Source organism: Branchiostoma floridae, chromosome 16 (genome assembly GCF_000003815.2).
Source record: "Branchiostoma floridae strain S238N-H82 chromosome 16, Bfl_VNyyK, whole genome shotgun sequence".
Taxonomy (NCBI): Eukaryota; Metazoa; Chordata; class Leptocardii; order Amphioxiformes; family Branchiostomatidae; genus Branchiostoma; species Branchiostoma floridae.
Window position 1 is genome coordinate 12,272,969 of NC_049994.1, and position 15,714 is coordinate 12,288,682.

A 15,714-nucleotide genomic window follows, 5' to 3' on the forward strand; every position below is an offset into this window, starting at 1 on the left:
TCAGTCAAAACGCCGTCAAATCAATCCATGGCACAGAGAGCTGATGTCACAAATCACTTCATGGGCTGTAACAACCCGCTGGGTATGGAGAGTGGCGTTATCTTACGAGATCAGATTCAAACGTCCTCAATCTTTGACCAGAAACACTCTCCAAACCACGCCCGGCTCAACAGCGTGTCCTCCTGGAAAATGGAGGAAAATGACACCATGCCGTGGATACAAGTGGACTTACTGAACTTACATATGTTGGCCGGGGTGGTCATACAAGGAGGCGGTAAGGATGGTGGCTATGTCTCATCCTTCTCATTCTCCTTCAGCATCGACGGAGATCAGTGGCTGCCTTACACGGACGACGAAACGACTCATGTGCCGACGTTGTTTGTCGGAAACAAAGATGGCAACACCCCAAACCACGTATACTTTTCTCGCGCAGTCGCAACTCGATACGTACGACTGCACCCACAGTCATTGAAACGAACAGGAGGTCTACGTCTCGAAGTAGTTGGATGTAGATCCTCCAGTTGCACGATTGCTAGTAAAGCAAATGGAAAAGATGTTCAGTTTTATCATCATCATCAGGCGATGTGTACGGAACCTGAGTGCATTGTGGGACGTGGCCTGAACTACAGAGGCAAGCAGAACGTCACCAGAAGCGGTCGGCCATGTCAGAAATGGAACTCCCATGACCCTCAGCATCATTGCACCACACCCTCACTCTACCCGGACGCAGATCTCTCTGAAAACTACTGCCGTAACATACCGGATCACCCGTCCAAAGCACCGTGGTGCTTCACAGGAGAGCAGGACTGGGAGTATTGTCATGTCGAACGTTGTGAAGTCGGCTGTGTCGACTTGAAGCTTAACGCTGTTGGAGGAGAGAACGACTGGGATGGATTCCTTCTCAGCTCCAACACAGATGACTACACAGACATCACAGACTTCTCGATGGCTACACGAGAAGAGATTGCTGAGATGGGTCACCAAAAGGAAGACCTCATCCTGCAATGTACCTTTGACAAAGAACGCTGCTCATTGGACGATTTCAAAGTGACGCAAAACGCCAAATATGGCAACTGTTTTACCTTCAATCACGGCGAAGACGACAAAGTTCGAACCACGACCAAGGTGGGAGCGGAGTTCGGTTTAAAACTGACACTGTCAATCGAGTCTGACGAATACGTGGGGCTCTTCGGTCAGGATCCCGGAGCAAAGGTCACCATACACAGTGTCGGTTCGACGCCGTTTCCTGAAGGCAATGCTCTCAATACCAAACCCGGAGAGAGCACTTTCGTCGGCTTGAAACGCAGTTCTGTCAAACGACAGCCACATCCTTACGGAGACTGCACTTCATACCAGGAAAGAGACGAGCTGTACGGTGGAAGGTATACGTACGAAACGTGTCAACATTCATGTCTACAGGCAGCCTTACTGGACAAGTGTGGCTGTTCTGACGAACTGATTACCATCAATAGCACATTGTGCAGTGTACTGAACAAGACACAAGAGTGCTGCCGTCAAGAAGTCCGAAAACGCCACGAGGACGGCAACCTTCTTTGCAACTGTCGGCAATCCTGTGAGGAAGATTCCTACGCTCTTTGGCTGTCATCTTCCTTGTGGCCATCAGACAGGTACGTCTGGTACGTCTTGGATAACATCCACACCAGGAGCAGGGCTCGAAATCTGCCGCTCAGCCCAAATGAACTACGACAAAATCTCGCGAGAGTCCACGTGTACTTCCGTGACTTGAATTACGAACTGATCAATGAAAATCCGACTTATACTGAGGAAACTCTACTCAGCGGCCTCGGTGGGTTGTTGGGACTGTATGTAGGTCTGTCTGTCATTACGGTCTTTGAGTTTATCAATTTGGTCGTTGATGTAGTGAAGGTTGCTTGTAACAAAGAAAGGAAAGATAAGGGCAACATGGAACCGCCTGTCATAATGACTGGTAGCTGACGGGGCGAATGCGTATCATAACTTAGTGAATTAGGAAGAACTAGCTGCAATCGCAAACACCACTAGCTTGCTAAAAGTAAGATTAAGTCTTGATTAAAGTAGGCATGCAACTTTGGATGATATCTCTGCTCACACCGGCCTTATAAAAGCGCCAAGTAAGAATTGGTGGCATCCGTTGTGTTTAAAACAATAACTTAACTGTGAGTATCATATGTAGGTTAGTGTACTGAACATAGCAATGCATCGTGTGATGTTAAAGATATAGCTATAACAAATAAACATCTTGGAATACCTTCACACTGATTATCATCAAACTTTATATATGTATATATACATTGAGGTCTGAATTTATTTGATAGATTTGGAATTTTCAGTGGTGGTCGATATCTTTTCAAAACCTTCGTTTAACAAATTTCACATCTTGTAACTGTCTCATCAAGTTGAAATGCTGTTGAAATATCAAAAATATTCCAGAAATCTATTTGCACTACAAGTAGTTGGTATTGATAACATGAATCCGAGCAGATAATAGCATGCTAAATTCGTTAGGAGTATAGTTTGGTATATATGTCAATACAACCTTTGAGTTTATCAATTTGGTTGTTAATGTTGTGAAGGTCTGCAACAAGGGAAGAAAAAATAAGAACAAGATGGAAGCACCTGATGCAGCTGACGTACAGGACAACTATGTATCATGACTAAGTGAATTAGAAACAACTAGCTGTTATTACGGACACTGCTTACTAGCAAGAGTTTACAAGTCTAGACGTACAGAACGGATATGTATCATGTCTAAGTGGTTTATGACCAACTAGCTGTGATTACGGACACTGCTTACTAGCAAGAGATTAAAAGTCTCAACGAAAGTAGACATACAACTTTAGGTGATATCTCTACCTGTACAGGGCTTGTACAAACAGAAGCGTGGGACGAAAGTGTTTCATGGGCACGTGAATCTATTAGCGCTACTAAGTAATGACATTGATAACATATATCCACCAATAGATGAAATGTCAAGACGGATTATTAAATATTTAACATCAGTCGCACTTCATAAAGCAGATTTGAGATAATGAGATTACACGCAAGAGCAAAATGCGATTAAGAGGTGTACTCTAACTAATAATACTAATGGTCTTACGCAGTGACTCATGAATCACTTTGAAGTACATGAACTGCAAAGAAATATTGCAAAAATTAGTTTATGTCCACTCCCTTGAGAAAGATATGAATTTGATGATTTGATTGCCATGTCCGCCGTGACCGTGGTGCTTGATAGGTTAAAAGCCTTTAATATATTATCACATAATTGATGAAGGAGCACATGATGTCTGAACTGCTTCTAGTGATTATCCGCCGGTACATCCAAGTCTGTATGTCTTAGGGTCCTGGGGAATACAACATCGTTTACTGTCCTATTAACCTACTTAAGATGACTCAAGATAAGTTTTATGACCAGTTCCGGGCCTACGCATAGTTAGCAAAGAGGGTTCTTTATCTACACAGCTCCCTAGGGATCTTGTACACGTAAATCGGGATCTTATATATAAATATGTCCATATTTGGTTAGTCCTAACCAGCCAGAAAGGTGACTAACACATGGCAGTGACTAACACTAACCAGTGACGAATTAAAACCTACATTATCTTTTGAAAAAAGTCGTCATGTAGTCGGTCATAGTTGAGGCACCTAAAAAGACGGCAGCTAACAGAATAGACAACCTTAAAATGTTTACGTAGAGATAGTTAGCTCAGTACCATTTTTCTACAATTTTTCAGTCTTTTCTTTGCTTTCTAACATATGTTTATGATGGAAGGAAAGAGAGACCTAGTCTGAGCGACTCACCCAGAGCTCGATCGAGGAGATAATGATATGATATGACATGAGTTTATTGAATTTGAGTTTATGACATGACATTACATGAGCGATATGATTCGATATAGTAAGTATCAAATCCTATAATTGATTTTTATCTTCCGCACTACGAGTGGTGGTCTTGCAATATTAATGCTACCTAATGCTCTGTTCAGTAGTTGATTGACATATCCTGGACATCGCTTATAAATTTGCTGTTACATGTATTAGCCTTTCACATGCGCACGGCTTCCGAGGCGTGAGAGGTTGAAGGATCTAGGAGTAAGGAAAGTAGACCTGGATATTCCGAAGATGGCAGACACCGACACAAAAAAGCAAGTAGAGTCGACGGACAGCAACGAAAATGATGCTTTAGACGTGCGTATCCTGCATATGATTGACATCCGCGCCAAACAACATGCCGCGAAAGAGGTCGCAGTTTGTTTGGCGGCTCACGAGAAGATGATGAAGGAACGCGCCAAGACTGACATAAAGGTGATCTTATAGAATTATCAATTTATCTTATCCTTTACATTTGTAATGACAAAAATGCCCCTTAAACTTTCATAACGCATTTTGTCTTCGAAACATTACATGTGCGAGGGTAACTTATATATGGTGATGCTCGTATCGAAGGCGTGTGCCGCCGCTGAAATGGCGCTTGCAAAGCTAGCTTTGTGACCGAAGAGCACCGCCCTATACAACATAATGGTGTAGGGGGACTTGAAATATACATGTATTTTTATTTCGAAGATTTGACACTTAACATTATCTTTCTGTAATAAAGTTCGAATGCATGGAAAACACCAGTGGTTTGTTAAACGTTTCAGGCGATGACTAAGCAGTTTTGTTCCACCACGACAGCCCATGGTGTGAGCAGAATTGTGGATGCAGACAGCAAGACTGCCAGGTTTGCCTCTTCATTTCGTACATTCAAACTGTATAGTACATTATACTGCCTTGTTGATTGTAGTATAGCTTAGAATGACAAGCCTGAAATCACTGACTCATGATGCTATATGTTGAACAAACGACTTCGAGTCTTCGTAAACAAATGTACGGGTGCGTTGGTGAAGATTAGACATGCAGATAAACAGCATTTGACGAAGACAATTCAAACTCTATAATTGTATAAAATATGTAGATTACTGCTGGACGTTTCGAGTGACATCCATCGCTGTTTTTCAACAACCATCACTTTGTAGATATCTTGAAGAAGTGTGATGAATGTCACGGAAAACGTCCGGAACTTATCTCCCTGTTGATGGGTTGTGATCACTTATCCTTCGAACATTTAGCTGGACAAGCTAGGAATATACGGCTGTGGACTGCTAGAATTAAGAAGACAAAAAGACTCTGCATTATAGATAATATATATGTAGCAAAAGGCCAAGGGTCTGTAAAATGTAAAACATACGTACCGTCCCCTCCAGATGCCTCTGGGTGCTGATCTTGCTGACCTGTCTGGGGGTGTTCCTGTACCAGGCCGGAGTACTCATCAAGACGTACTTTGACTACCCTGTTGTTGTGGAGATCAAGGTGGTGGAGAACACCAAGCTCACCTTTCCTTCCGTCACTGTCTGCAACAACAATAGGTCAGTGGTGGAGTGATATGATATGTCTTACAGAGTCGTTCATTTGTGCCGATTCATTCTTAAGGTATGCGCTTGTTTGTTTTATTCAGATATCCATTAGTGTATCGCTGTAACACTATTCTTCCTGGATTCTGTTTGAGTACAGATAATGAATTTCAAAACTTCTATAGAACTTTCAAAACTTCTATACATCAATGAAGAAAATTGAACGAAATTAAATGAAATAAACATAAAGGAAACTAGAGTTCAACAAACCCATCTCTTCGCCAAATAATCATGCCTTTATTTAAGACTTTAAGGTCTTATTCATGTATTACTAAATAGCAAATGACTGCATGAACTGTGTTCCTCACAAACACACAAACATTACCAAAACCAGACTGTGACCTGACAGATGACCTGGTAGCATCCCTGGTCAATCAGAATTCCATGCTTGTCAATTTAGACTTTGTCCCCAGTGTAAGGGCGTCCTCCAGCAAACCAACAGCTTTGTCCATAGATATAGGTCAAAATGAGATATATAGAGCACAGTTTATTTCTGTTAATAAGTTTTGCTGTAGTACCTTAGGAAGCCGCTAGGGGGCCCACTATCATAATTTATCTTCGTTTTCCTGACCCCTACCCACCTACCAAATATCATCAGGATTTTTTCAAGGCTTCTCGAGTTATGCATTCCACAAACAAAAGGACGCACACACTCGGCCCGCTACCGTCCTAACGGAAAATGCTACGTCAACTATTTTCGAACACAACCTTCCTTTCCGCAGCCGCTACTTAAATACTAAATATCATGAAAATCCATACACAGCTTCTTGAGTTATATGCTGTTGGCATGGATTTATGAACTTTCCTCATTAATTATGCAAATTAGCTACTGATTTGCATAATTAGTATTACATTGTATAAGTCATCACTCATTCTATCTACATACCAAAAATCCTGATAATCTGTTTACACGTTCTCAAGTTATCCTCGTCCAAAGTTTGAACGGAAATCGGTGCCTGCAGTTCCCAAAAAGCCGCTAGGGGGTCCAAACTCACAGCACTTACTCTCTGTTCCAAGGGCTATCTACCACTCAAAAATCATGACCACAGCATGTCCAGAACACGAAGTGCCAAAATTAAAAGTTTTGCTGCAGTACCTTAGGCAGCCACTAGGGAACTTGACCTTAGTTTTCCTAACCCCAATCCACCTAACAAATATAATCAGGATCCATTCAAGGGTTCTCGAGTTATCTTGCATACAGACAAACGCACTTACATACAAATCCCGCTACAGCACCATAGGTAAGAGCCAGGTAAACCATTTTCGCACTTGACCTTCCTCTCCAAAACCGCTACACACCTACCAAGTTTCGTGAAAATCGCCCAGCTAGATTTTGACTTATGCTGCCAAAAACAAACCGCAAAAAAACATACCAAGCTCGCTGCAGTACCGTAGGAAAACGCCAGGTAAACCGTTTTCAAACTTCGCATTCCTTTTGACAACTGCTACACACCTACCAAAAATCACAAAGTTCCATCCACAATTTCTCGAGTTATATGCTGTTGACCTACATACAGACCCAAGTCAGCAATCTCATACTCTTCTTGGCGAAGAGAAAAATACAGGAAATGCTTTGATTGTCTAAAATACTAACTCCTATACAAACTGTGTCCATGATTGTATAAACGTTATAGGTGGACATAAGTCCCCCTGCATCCAGTACAATAACAGTTATGAATCAAGTTACATATTATTTGATTATGCTCCTGGCATTCTTAGACCTTGACATTCTGTTCGATCTTCATGTTCATTTTCTACACCTTGCTCATCAAGGCTCCGGGCGTCCAAAGTGCCAGGGACCCGCCATGCACTCCTTTTAGACCTGAACAAAGAGAGGACAGTTGCAGTGCACCGTTTCATACCAAGTCCTGTCTTTCCGCCTGGTGGAAATGTCATTGGTGGAGGAGTGGTATTTACCAGATCAAGTATCCTCGTCATGGCTTCACCTGGCGACCATGACCATGCCAGTTCTATTTGCAGGTTAGCTGCAGTAATTACATCGTTTTTGTATCAAATTTCAACTTCAATAATTCCAACGCCATCAAATACTAAAATAATATATCATTCCTTGTTACGATTTTAAAGAATATCTGTCGAATGTCATTCAGACAAAACTACTTGAGGACAAATAGGCTCATAGCATACATCCAAGCCTGCAGAATCTAAATGGTCATAAAAGTACATTACCGAATTCAATGCTTCATTGTTCCTTGAAATATACCGCCTAATCACAAAGGAAACGCTGAAATGACTTAACTTTTCCTTTATGTTCTTTTGTCAGGGGGGATTCAATGCAGTTATGCACCACTTCTCAGCTCATGAAAAACACCAGGGATAGCATATATGGATCTAACGACTGGAGTTATTTCAGTGATAAGAACTTAGCCGTCCATACAGGCCAGTGTGTGGAAGATGGCGAGACATGTACGGACTGCATTGCTGGAAGGTTTGCTACTATTTAGATGTTTTATTCTATTCATTTATCTGGTGAATCACTTGCAGCCAGTAGGTACCTAATGTTTGAATAATAGGCTGATACGTGCTCGAGGCACCTCCTCGGACACGGGACCCCCGTTTTACGTCCCTTCCGAAAGAAGAATTCATGACACCACATTTTTTCCGGAAATTGTGAAATAAAAATCCCAGCAAGATTATTCAAGTCTAATGAGTGATATGAATATTAACAATCAAGTCCATGTGATTTGACATATTCGGTGTTCCATTTGTTATCACATTTGAAGCCCGATGTCTCAAGCATCTATTAACACCTTACAGGTTTCCACTGAAGCCCGTTGATGAGGTCGATGTATCCGCCGGTCTCTGCTGTCCAACTACCATTGCCGTATCTAGCATTTCCATCGCCCACAGTGGTGATCAAGATAATGTCACAGCCATCGACACGCCAAGTACTTCTACCCGGATACCAATAAAACAGGTCCTCGAAGACCAGTGCATGGCCGTGCGCCAAGTCCGAGGAGCAAAGCCTTGTACCGCGTCCCAGCTCCTTCAGCTGTTCAAAGAAGGCGTTCGGTTTGACCAATGGGGGTGGTTCTCCTCGCCCTTACAACCCAATACACAGATCAGACTAAACGGGTCTTGTCAGGATGACTCTAGTTCGCGATGCTACAAGAACACTCTCCCAGTCACTACGGAATTGCAGGATGGAGCTGTGTTCTGTTGCTCTCCTGAGGTGTGCGTCCATTCAGATTGTACCGCTAGAGTCTCCGGCTGTAGTAACCCACTCGGCATGGAAAGTGGAAGGATATGGGACCGACAAATCCGAGCTTCATCTACTTTCTTTGACAGACAGGCACACCAAGGTCGACTTAATGCCCTGTCCTTCTGGCAGCCAGACGGACAGGACCGTAATCCGCGTTTTGAAGTAGACTTTGAGAGATTCATCCTTCTGACAGGTGTCGTCATTCAGCTAGATTCACACTACTCGGGAATGGACGGATACATGGTGGAATACGGATGGGACGGACTGACATGGACGCGATACGTGGACGAATACGGAGGGGACGTCCACTTCTGTGGGACCCTCGATGACGATTATTATAACATACAGCATCTTCCAAAGGCGGTTGCAGCCAGACACATTGCCATCTTACCTCTCTTTAAGGCAAATGTCTACAATAATTTCCATTTCCGTGTCGAATTCCTTGGCTGTGACACGACCAACTGCAACGTTGATCTAAGAGCTGGAAATATGTTTGATATCTATAATCTTCAATGTAGTGGATCAGAATGCTACTCAAATGCTAAAGCCTATCGCGGAAGGTTTAATTCACCATCTCACGGCACTTGTGGAAATTGGAGTTGCGAACAACGCCAAAGAGGCCATTGCCTTGAAGAGAACTTTTGTCGTGTCTCCCCTGATTCCGATGGAACACAGTTGGTTTGTCCTTCAGCCAGTAACAGTTCAGTGACTGTTCCTTGTGTTGACATGCCGCGTTGTTCCATTAACACAGGCGAAGATGACAACACGTTTCCTACCAGTAGAACCTTCTATCAGCATTTCTTTGCCAAGCAGTACTGCCACGAGAGGGAAAAGGACTTGTGCACCAGAGAAGACATCAGCTTGATGAAGTTAGATGATCACTTCTCGTCTGGTCGGGGATGGTTCGCCGAACAGGAACAACAAATGAGCATTACCGCGGGACGAATGGTCTTTGAACGTGACGTACAAGCGGGTAGACCTGCCTACTGTTGTGACAAACTGTTCAGGGTCACCAGCAAAAGCCACAACAGTCATCAGACTGCATCAAGTGCATGTGGTCAGCTCGGTATGCAATTATGCACAATCAACCAACTTGAAGCAGCGCACAAAGTCGGCATTCGTCGAAGCGAGTATCCCGACGACCTCGCATGGTTTTCAGCCCCGGACAAAGTTGCCTTACTGAACGATACTTGCGGATGCTCAGTTGGAGAAATGTGCCACAAGACGATGATACCCTTCCGTCGTCCTGATCATCAGAATTCCTACAGGGCATTGTGTTGTCAAGTGACGTTTGTGTCAACAGACCAGACGTTTGACACCATTGAGGATGCTCGAGATGCCTGTCTTTCCCACGGGATGACTCTTTGTTCTCAGCATCAAATGCAGAACGTTTTCCCTGGAGATGCTGGCAGCCAAGAGCCTGGATGGACTCAGGAGACAGCAGCTCAAATTACACGCCAGGAATCTCGCGTAGCCTACTGCTGCATCTTACAGACACAGGAAGACAATGAACCCCAGGGGACGCTCTACAGATCCAGGGACGTTAACCTGTTCAAAGGATGCAGCAACCCACTTGGAATGGAAGCTGGTACTATCCTGTCTGACCAGATAACAGCCAATGCAGTGTTGTCTATAGCGGGCGTCATAGAAAACGCCCCTCACCACGCGCGCCTGAATGGCAAGTCTTCCTGGAAGATGCAAGCTATAACCGATAACGGTTGGATTCTAATAGATCTGGGCCAGCAAAAACTTATAACAGGTATTGTGACGCAAGGTCAGAATAACAGCTATGTTACATCATTTACTCTATACTTCAGCTCACGTGGCTTTGACTGGAGACCATACATGGATGGCGTAAGAGAACTGCAGTTCATGGGAAATGTGGACGGTGAAACACCGAATCACGTGTACCTTCCTCGTGCAGTCGCCGCGAGGTACGTCCGCTTACACCCCAAAACGTGGAACAAAAGCCCCAACTTGCGCCTTGAGATCATTGGTTGTAAACGCGACAATTGTGAAATCCACTCCAATGTCGGAGCAGACTCGTTCTCTCCGTCTGATATCAAGTGTTGGGAGAAGGAATGTATTGTTGGAACTGGGCTGAACTACAGAGGTTTCCAAAATGTTACAAACAGCGGACGAAAGTGTCAGAAATGGGATTCCCATGACCCACATGTACATTGCACAACACCATCAAACTTTCCCAATGCCGGACTGGTCGAAAACTATTGCCGAAATATGCCAGGTTCTCTGGCGAAAGTTCCGTGGTGCTTCACTGAAGATCCCAAACGGCCAAGGGAGTTTTGTCCCGTAGACATGTGTGAAGTCGGTTGTATTGACTCCGGACTAGCCACGGTAGCAAACGACAACGACTGGAAGGGCTTTATACAAAATTCACAAACCGACGATTTCTCTGATATCACTGACATTTCAACGGCGTCAAAACACGAAGTAGAGGACCTGGGTCATCAAAAGAAGGACTTAATTCTGCAATGCACATTCGACAAGAAAAAGTGCTCACTGGATGACTTCAAAGTATCTCAAAACTCTAAATATGGCAACTGCTTCACCTTCAATCATGATCAAGACAATGTACTGGAAACGACAAAGATCGGAGCTGGTTACGGTTTAAAACTCACGCTAAATGTAGAAATTAACGAGTATATCGGCATCTTCGGACAGGATCCCGGAGTAAAAATCACCGTCCACACTCCAGGGTCAACACCTCTGCCTGAGGTCAATGCACTCAGTGCTGAACCCGGAAAGAGCACGTTTATTGGACTGAAGCGCAGAGTTGTAAACCGACAGCCTCATCCTTACGGCAACTGTTCCTTGTCGACAGAGACCTCCCCCTTGTACGGTGGTATCTACACGTACGAGACGTGTAAGCGGTCATGCCTGCAGAAAGCTCTGATCGAAGAATGTGGATGTTCAGATGAACTCTTAGCCATCAACACCACCATCTGCAGTACCCTGAACGAAGCTCAAGAATGCTGCCGACAGAAGGTACGTAAAGACCATGAAAACAACAAGCTGGTTTGCCCTTGTTCTCAGCCCTGCCACGAGGAGTCGTACGATGTGTGGGTATCTTCGTCATCGTGGCCGTCTGAGGCGTATGCAGCGTACGTGCTAGAGAAGATTCACACGCGGAGCAGATCCAAGAATCTACCAACCAACCAAGACTCCATTCAAAAGAATCTCGTTCGTCTACATTTGTACTATCAGGACTTGAACTACCAGGAAATTATGGATATACCAAGCTTCACCAAAGAAGGACTGTTCAGTAGTCTTGGAGGGCTGCTAGGACTGTACATAGGTTTGTCTGTCATCACGATTTGTGAATTTTGTAATCTTATCGTAGATATGGTGAAGGTATTCATTAAGTTCCGCAAGGCAAAGAACACGTTTGTTGAGTAGCACTCGAAAGACCACAAAAAGTAAATTTTATGTGCTACATTCTTTACTGACTCCACATCTAATGTAAAGGGACGAAAAACAAGACGGAGTAAAATGTGTCGCATCATAATATAAGAGAATTGTTGAGGATAGCATGCATGATACATAATATGTTACACTCCGAAAGCTTCAATGCCAATAAAACGCATGTACTACATAGTCTAGACGGCTGAAAGTGGTGTAAAACAAGTATGCATATACTGTCTGCATGTCAACCATGTCCACATCGTTATATAACACGGCATCTGTCTACATGTTGGGTAATTCTCATGTCTACAAACGTCTGTACATACTTATATGTGATCCTTTTAGAATAAGGGCGTTTGTGATGTATTGTCCGTATGATAATAAAAACTTGAAAAAATGTCATTGCTCGCCTTGCCATTGCGTAACTTAGGATCCCTCTGTAGCATTCTGTGGTGACAAAGGTAGCTGACTCACGTAGACGTCTGAAAAATTATTAAATCTTTTGCAAAATGCATGTATGAACTGTTACAATTATAGTAAAATTATCACCAAACCATTTTTGTGAGATCGCTTTCTGAACGGAAAATAGCTGAGTCAGCCTTCATTTAAGATTAGGCCATAAAAGTCTCAGTTTTCATCCCTCGTGGCAAACGCAAGATGCTTTGGCACTTCTTTCTACTCGCGGATGACGAACTTGGCAAGGCAACGGACTTATGATTTTGTGGACTTTCGGACTTATGGATTTGACGCCCGGACTTTTCTGTACTCTGGTAAGGAGCTTATGTCCAAATGACAAAAAATGTGCTGACAACTGTATAATATCTTGTGAGTATGGCTGATCTTAATTGCTTATCTTTAAATGTTAAAGGGATTAGAGATAAGATTAAACGAAAATCTATATTTAAATGGTGCAAAGACCAAAAAGCAGATGTAGTATTTTTACAAGAAACACATGTAACTTCGGAAGTAGAAACTGCCTTTGATCTAGACTGGGGTGGGAAGGGCTTCCACTCCTGTGGAACCAGTAAAAGTAGAGGAGTTTCCATCTATTTTGGACCAAAATGTAATGTAGAAAACATAGACGTTTTTGATGATAATGGGGAAGGGAGAAAGATCCTAATTAATTGCCATATAGGAGACCTTGACTTAACATTAGTTAATATTTATGCCCCAAATAAAGTAACTGATAGAAATTCCTTCCTAACTAACCTTATTAGATGGATAGATGATAATAGACAGCTCAGTAATGACACTACTAGAGATATAATTGCAGGGGGTGATTATAATGCAGTGTACCATAGTGATAAAGATAAAAAGGGAGGGACAATGACTAATGTAGAACAGTCTTCAGTAGTTTTAAGAAAGTTTTGTTCATCCCTAAACCTTTGTGATATTTGGCGGGAAAAAAATAAAGAGCTTAGACAGTATACCTATAGGGATAACTTCCATAAGGTTTCATGTAGATTAGATTATTGGTTCATTTCAAAATCCATAATCAGTTCAGTCAGAAAGTGCGATATTAGTCCTAGTGTAAAAACAGACCATAATGCAATTTTTCTTAAACTATATAACACAGCAAAAGATAGAGGCCCCAACTATTGGAAACTAAACACTGAAATACTTAAAGAGGAAGAGTATTGTAATGAGATTAAAGAACTGATTCAAAACACAATAACAGAGGAGTCTGAATTACCCTCTGGTTTACTTTTGGAATTATGCTATGTAAGAATTAGAGAATTCTCCATTTCTCACTGTAAGAAGAGAGCTGTTAAAAGTAGACAAGAGGAAAATGATTTAGTAACCAAAATAAAAACACTAACTGAAATTCTAGAAAATTCTGAAAGTGAGGCAGATTATTCATTAACTAGGGATAAACTAGTAAGGGCAAAATTACAGCTAGACAAATTATATGAAACAAGGGCAAAAGGAGCCTACATAAGGTCTAGAGCCAAATGGATTAAAGAGGGGGAAAAATGCTCTAAATTTTTTCTCAATCTAGAAAGGAAAAGCATAACTAAATCCAACATAGATATGCTAAAACAGGGAGACAGGGACATTTTTGATCAACATGAAATTCTAGCAGAAGCTGTAAACTTCTATAAGGACCTATATAGTCAGGATAATATTAATCCAGATAATGTTGAAGAATATTTGTCAGATATAACATTAGATAATACACTTAATGATGATGAGAAAAATGAATTAGATAAACCAATAACCTTAGAAGAATGTGAGCAAGCTTTAAATGGAATGAAAAATAATAAAGCCCCTGGGCCTAATGGACTTCCTTCTGAGTTCTTTAAACATTTTTGGAGTAGCTTAGGGCCCCTGGTACACAAATCATTTTTAGAGGGTTATCAGAACAAAAGATTGACTTACTCGCAAAGAACAGCACTCCTAAAACTATTACATAAGAAAAATGAATTGTACCTTTTGAAGAATTGGAGACCCATAAGCCTACTTAACTGTGACTACAAAATTATAGCCTTTACCATAGCTAATAGAGTTAAAAAGGTACTTCCAAAACTTATTAACCAAAGTCAAACAGCATATATTAAAGGGCGTTTCATTGGACAAAATATCAGAATAATAAATGACATAATTTTCTATTCTAAACACGAAAGAAAGACTGGAGCTCTATTGTTCTTGGATTTTGAAAAAGCCTTTGACTCTGTAAATAGAGACTTCATGTACAAAACTCTACACAAATTTAACTTTGGCCCTGCATTTATAGAATGGATAAAAATACTATACACAGATACTTGCTGTAATATATTAAATAACGGCTGGATATCAGAGCCTATAGAATTAAGCCGAGGTATAAGGCAGGGGTGCCCATTATCTTGTCTGCTGTTTATACTTGTGACAGAAATTATGGCCACTAAGATTAGAACCTCTAAAGATATAAAGGGAATCTTAGTTCCACATAATGAGGGTAGTGAGGAAATTAAAATAAGCCAGGTAGCTGATGACACAACATTAATTTTAGCAGATGAAAATTCAATACTAAATGCAGTGGAGGTTATAACAGAATTCAGTAAGGTAGCAGGAACTAAACTTAATAAATCTAAAACCCAAGCTATGTGGATTGGTGTATGGGAGAAAAGTGATAAAAGAATCTTAGACTTAGATTGGACAAAAGAACCCATTAAAGCACTTGGTGTTTACTTTGGCCATAACCCAAGTGTATGTGAACTCCTAAATTGGGAAAAGAAAATAGAGAAGCTAAAGAACACACTTAACTTGTGGAAAAGTAGAAAACTAACCCTATATGGTAAAGTAGTAGTCATTAAACAACTTGCATTGGCCCAACTAATTTACAACTTCATGAATATAGATACCCCAGAATGGGCAATAAGGAAGATAGAAAGGACATTATGGAACTATCTTTGGGATAATAAACAGGATAAAATTTCTAGAAACTGTATAATTGGAGACTACTGTGAAGGTGGAATAAAAATGATCAATGTTAGATGTCAGATTCAGGGTCTATTGGCTTCATGGGTCAGAAGACTTTGTAATGGACCTATGGCCCAGTGGAAATCAATCCCCAACTTTTATCTTAAATATTATGGTGATGACAATTTGATTTTCAAAATGAATTTCCTAACTAAAGAACAT

At 41.7% G+C, this 15,714-nt stretch overlaps 2 protein-coding genes across 2 annotated transcripts; both read left to right on the forward strand.

Annotated features, from left to right (window-relative positions):
• The first annotated feature begins 27 nt into the window (after positions 1-27).
• On the forward strand, positions 28-2,038 carry LOC118432776 (degenerin deg-1-like). The gene has a single exon (XM_035844396.1). The coding sequence runs from the start codon at positions 28-30 to the stop codon at positions 1,954-1,956; it is 1,929 nt and encodes a 642-aa protein (XP_035700289.1). The 3' UTR covers positions 1,957-2,038.
• A 6,737-nt stretch (positions 2,039-8,775) lies between these two features.
• On the forward strand, positions 8,776-12,483 carry LOC118403579. The gene has a single exon (XM_035802318.1). The coding sequence runs from the start codon at positions 8,899-8,901 to the stop codon at positions 12,085-12,087; it is 3,189 nt and encodes a 1,062-aa protein (XP_035658211.1). The 5' UTR covers positions 8,776-8,898; the 3' UTR covers positions 12,088-12,483.
• Positions 12,484-15,714: the final 3,231 nt, after the last annotated feature.

Bases quoted from the DNA above. Each gene is read 5' to 3' on its own strand.
- LOC118403579 (XM_035802318.1), top strand. From the start codon at position 8,899: ATGGACGGATACATGGTGGAATACGGATGGGACGGACTGACATGGACG.
- LOC118432776 (XM_035844396.1), top strand. From the start codon at position 28: ATGGCACAGAGAGCTGATGTCACAAATCACTTCATGGGCTGTAACAAC.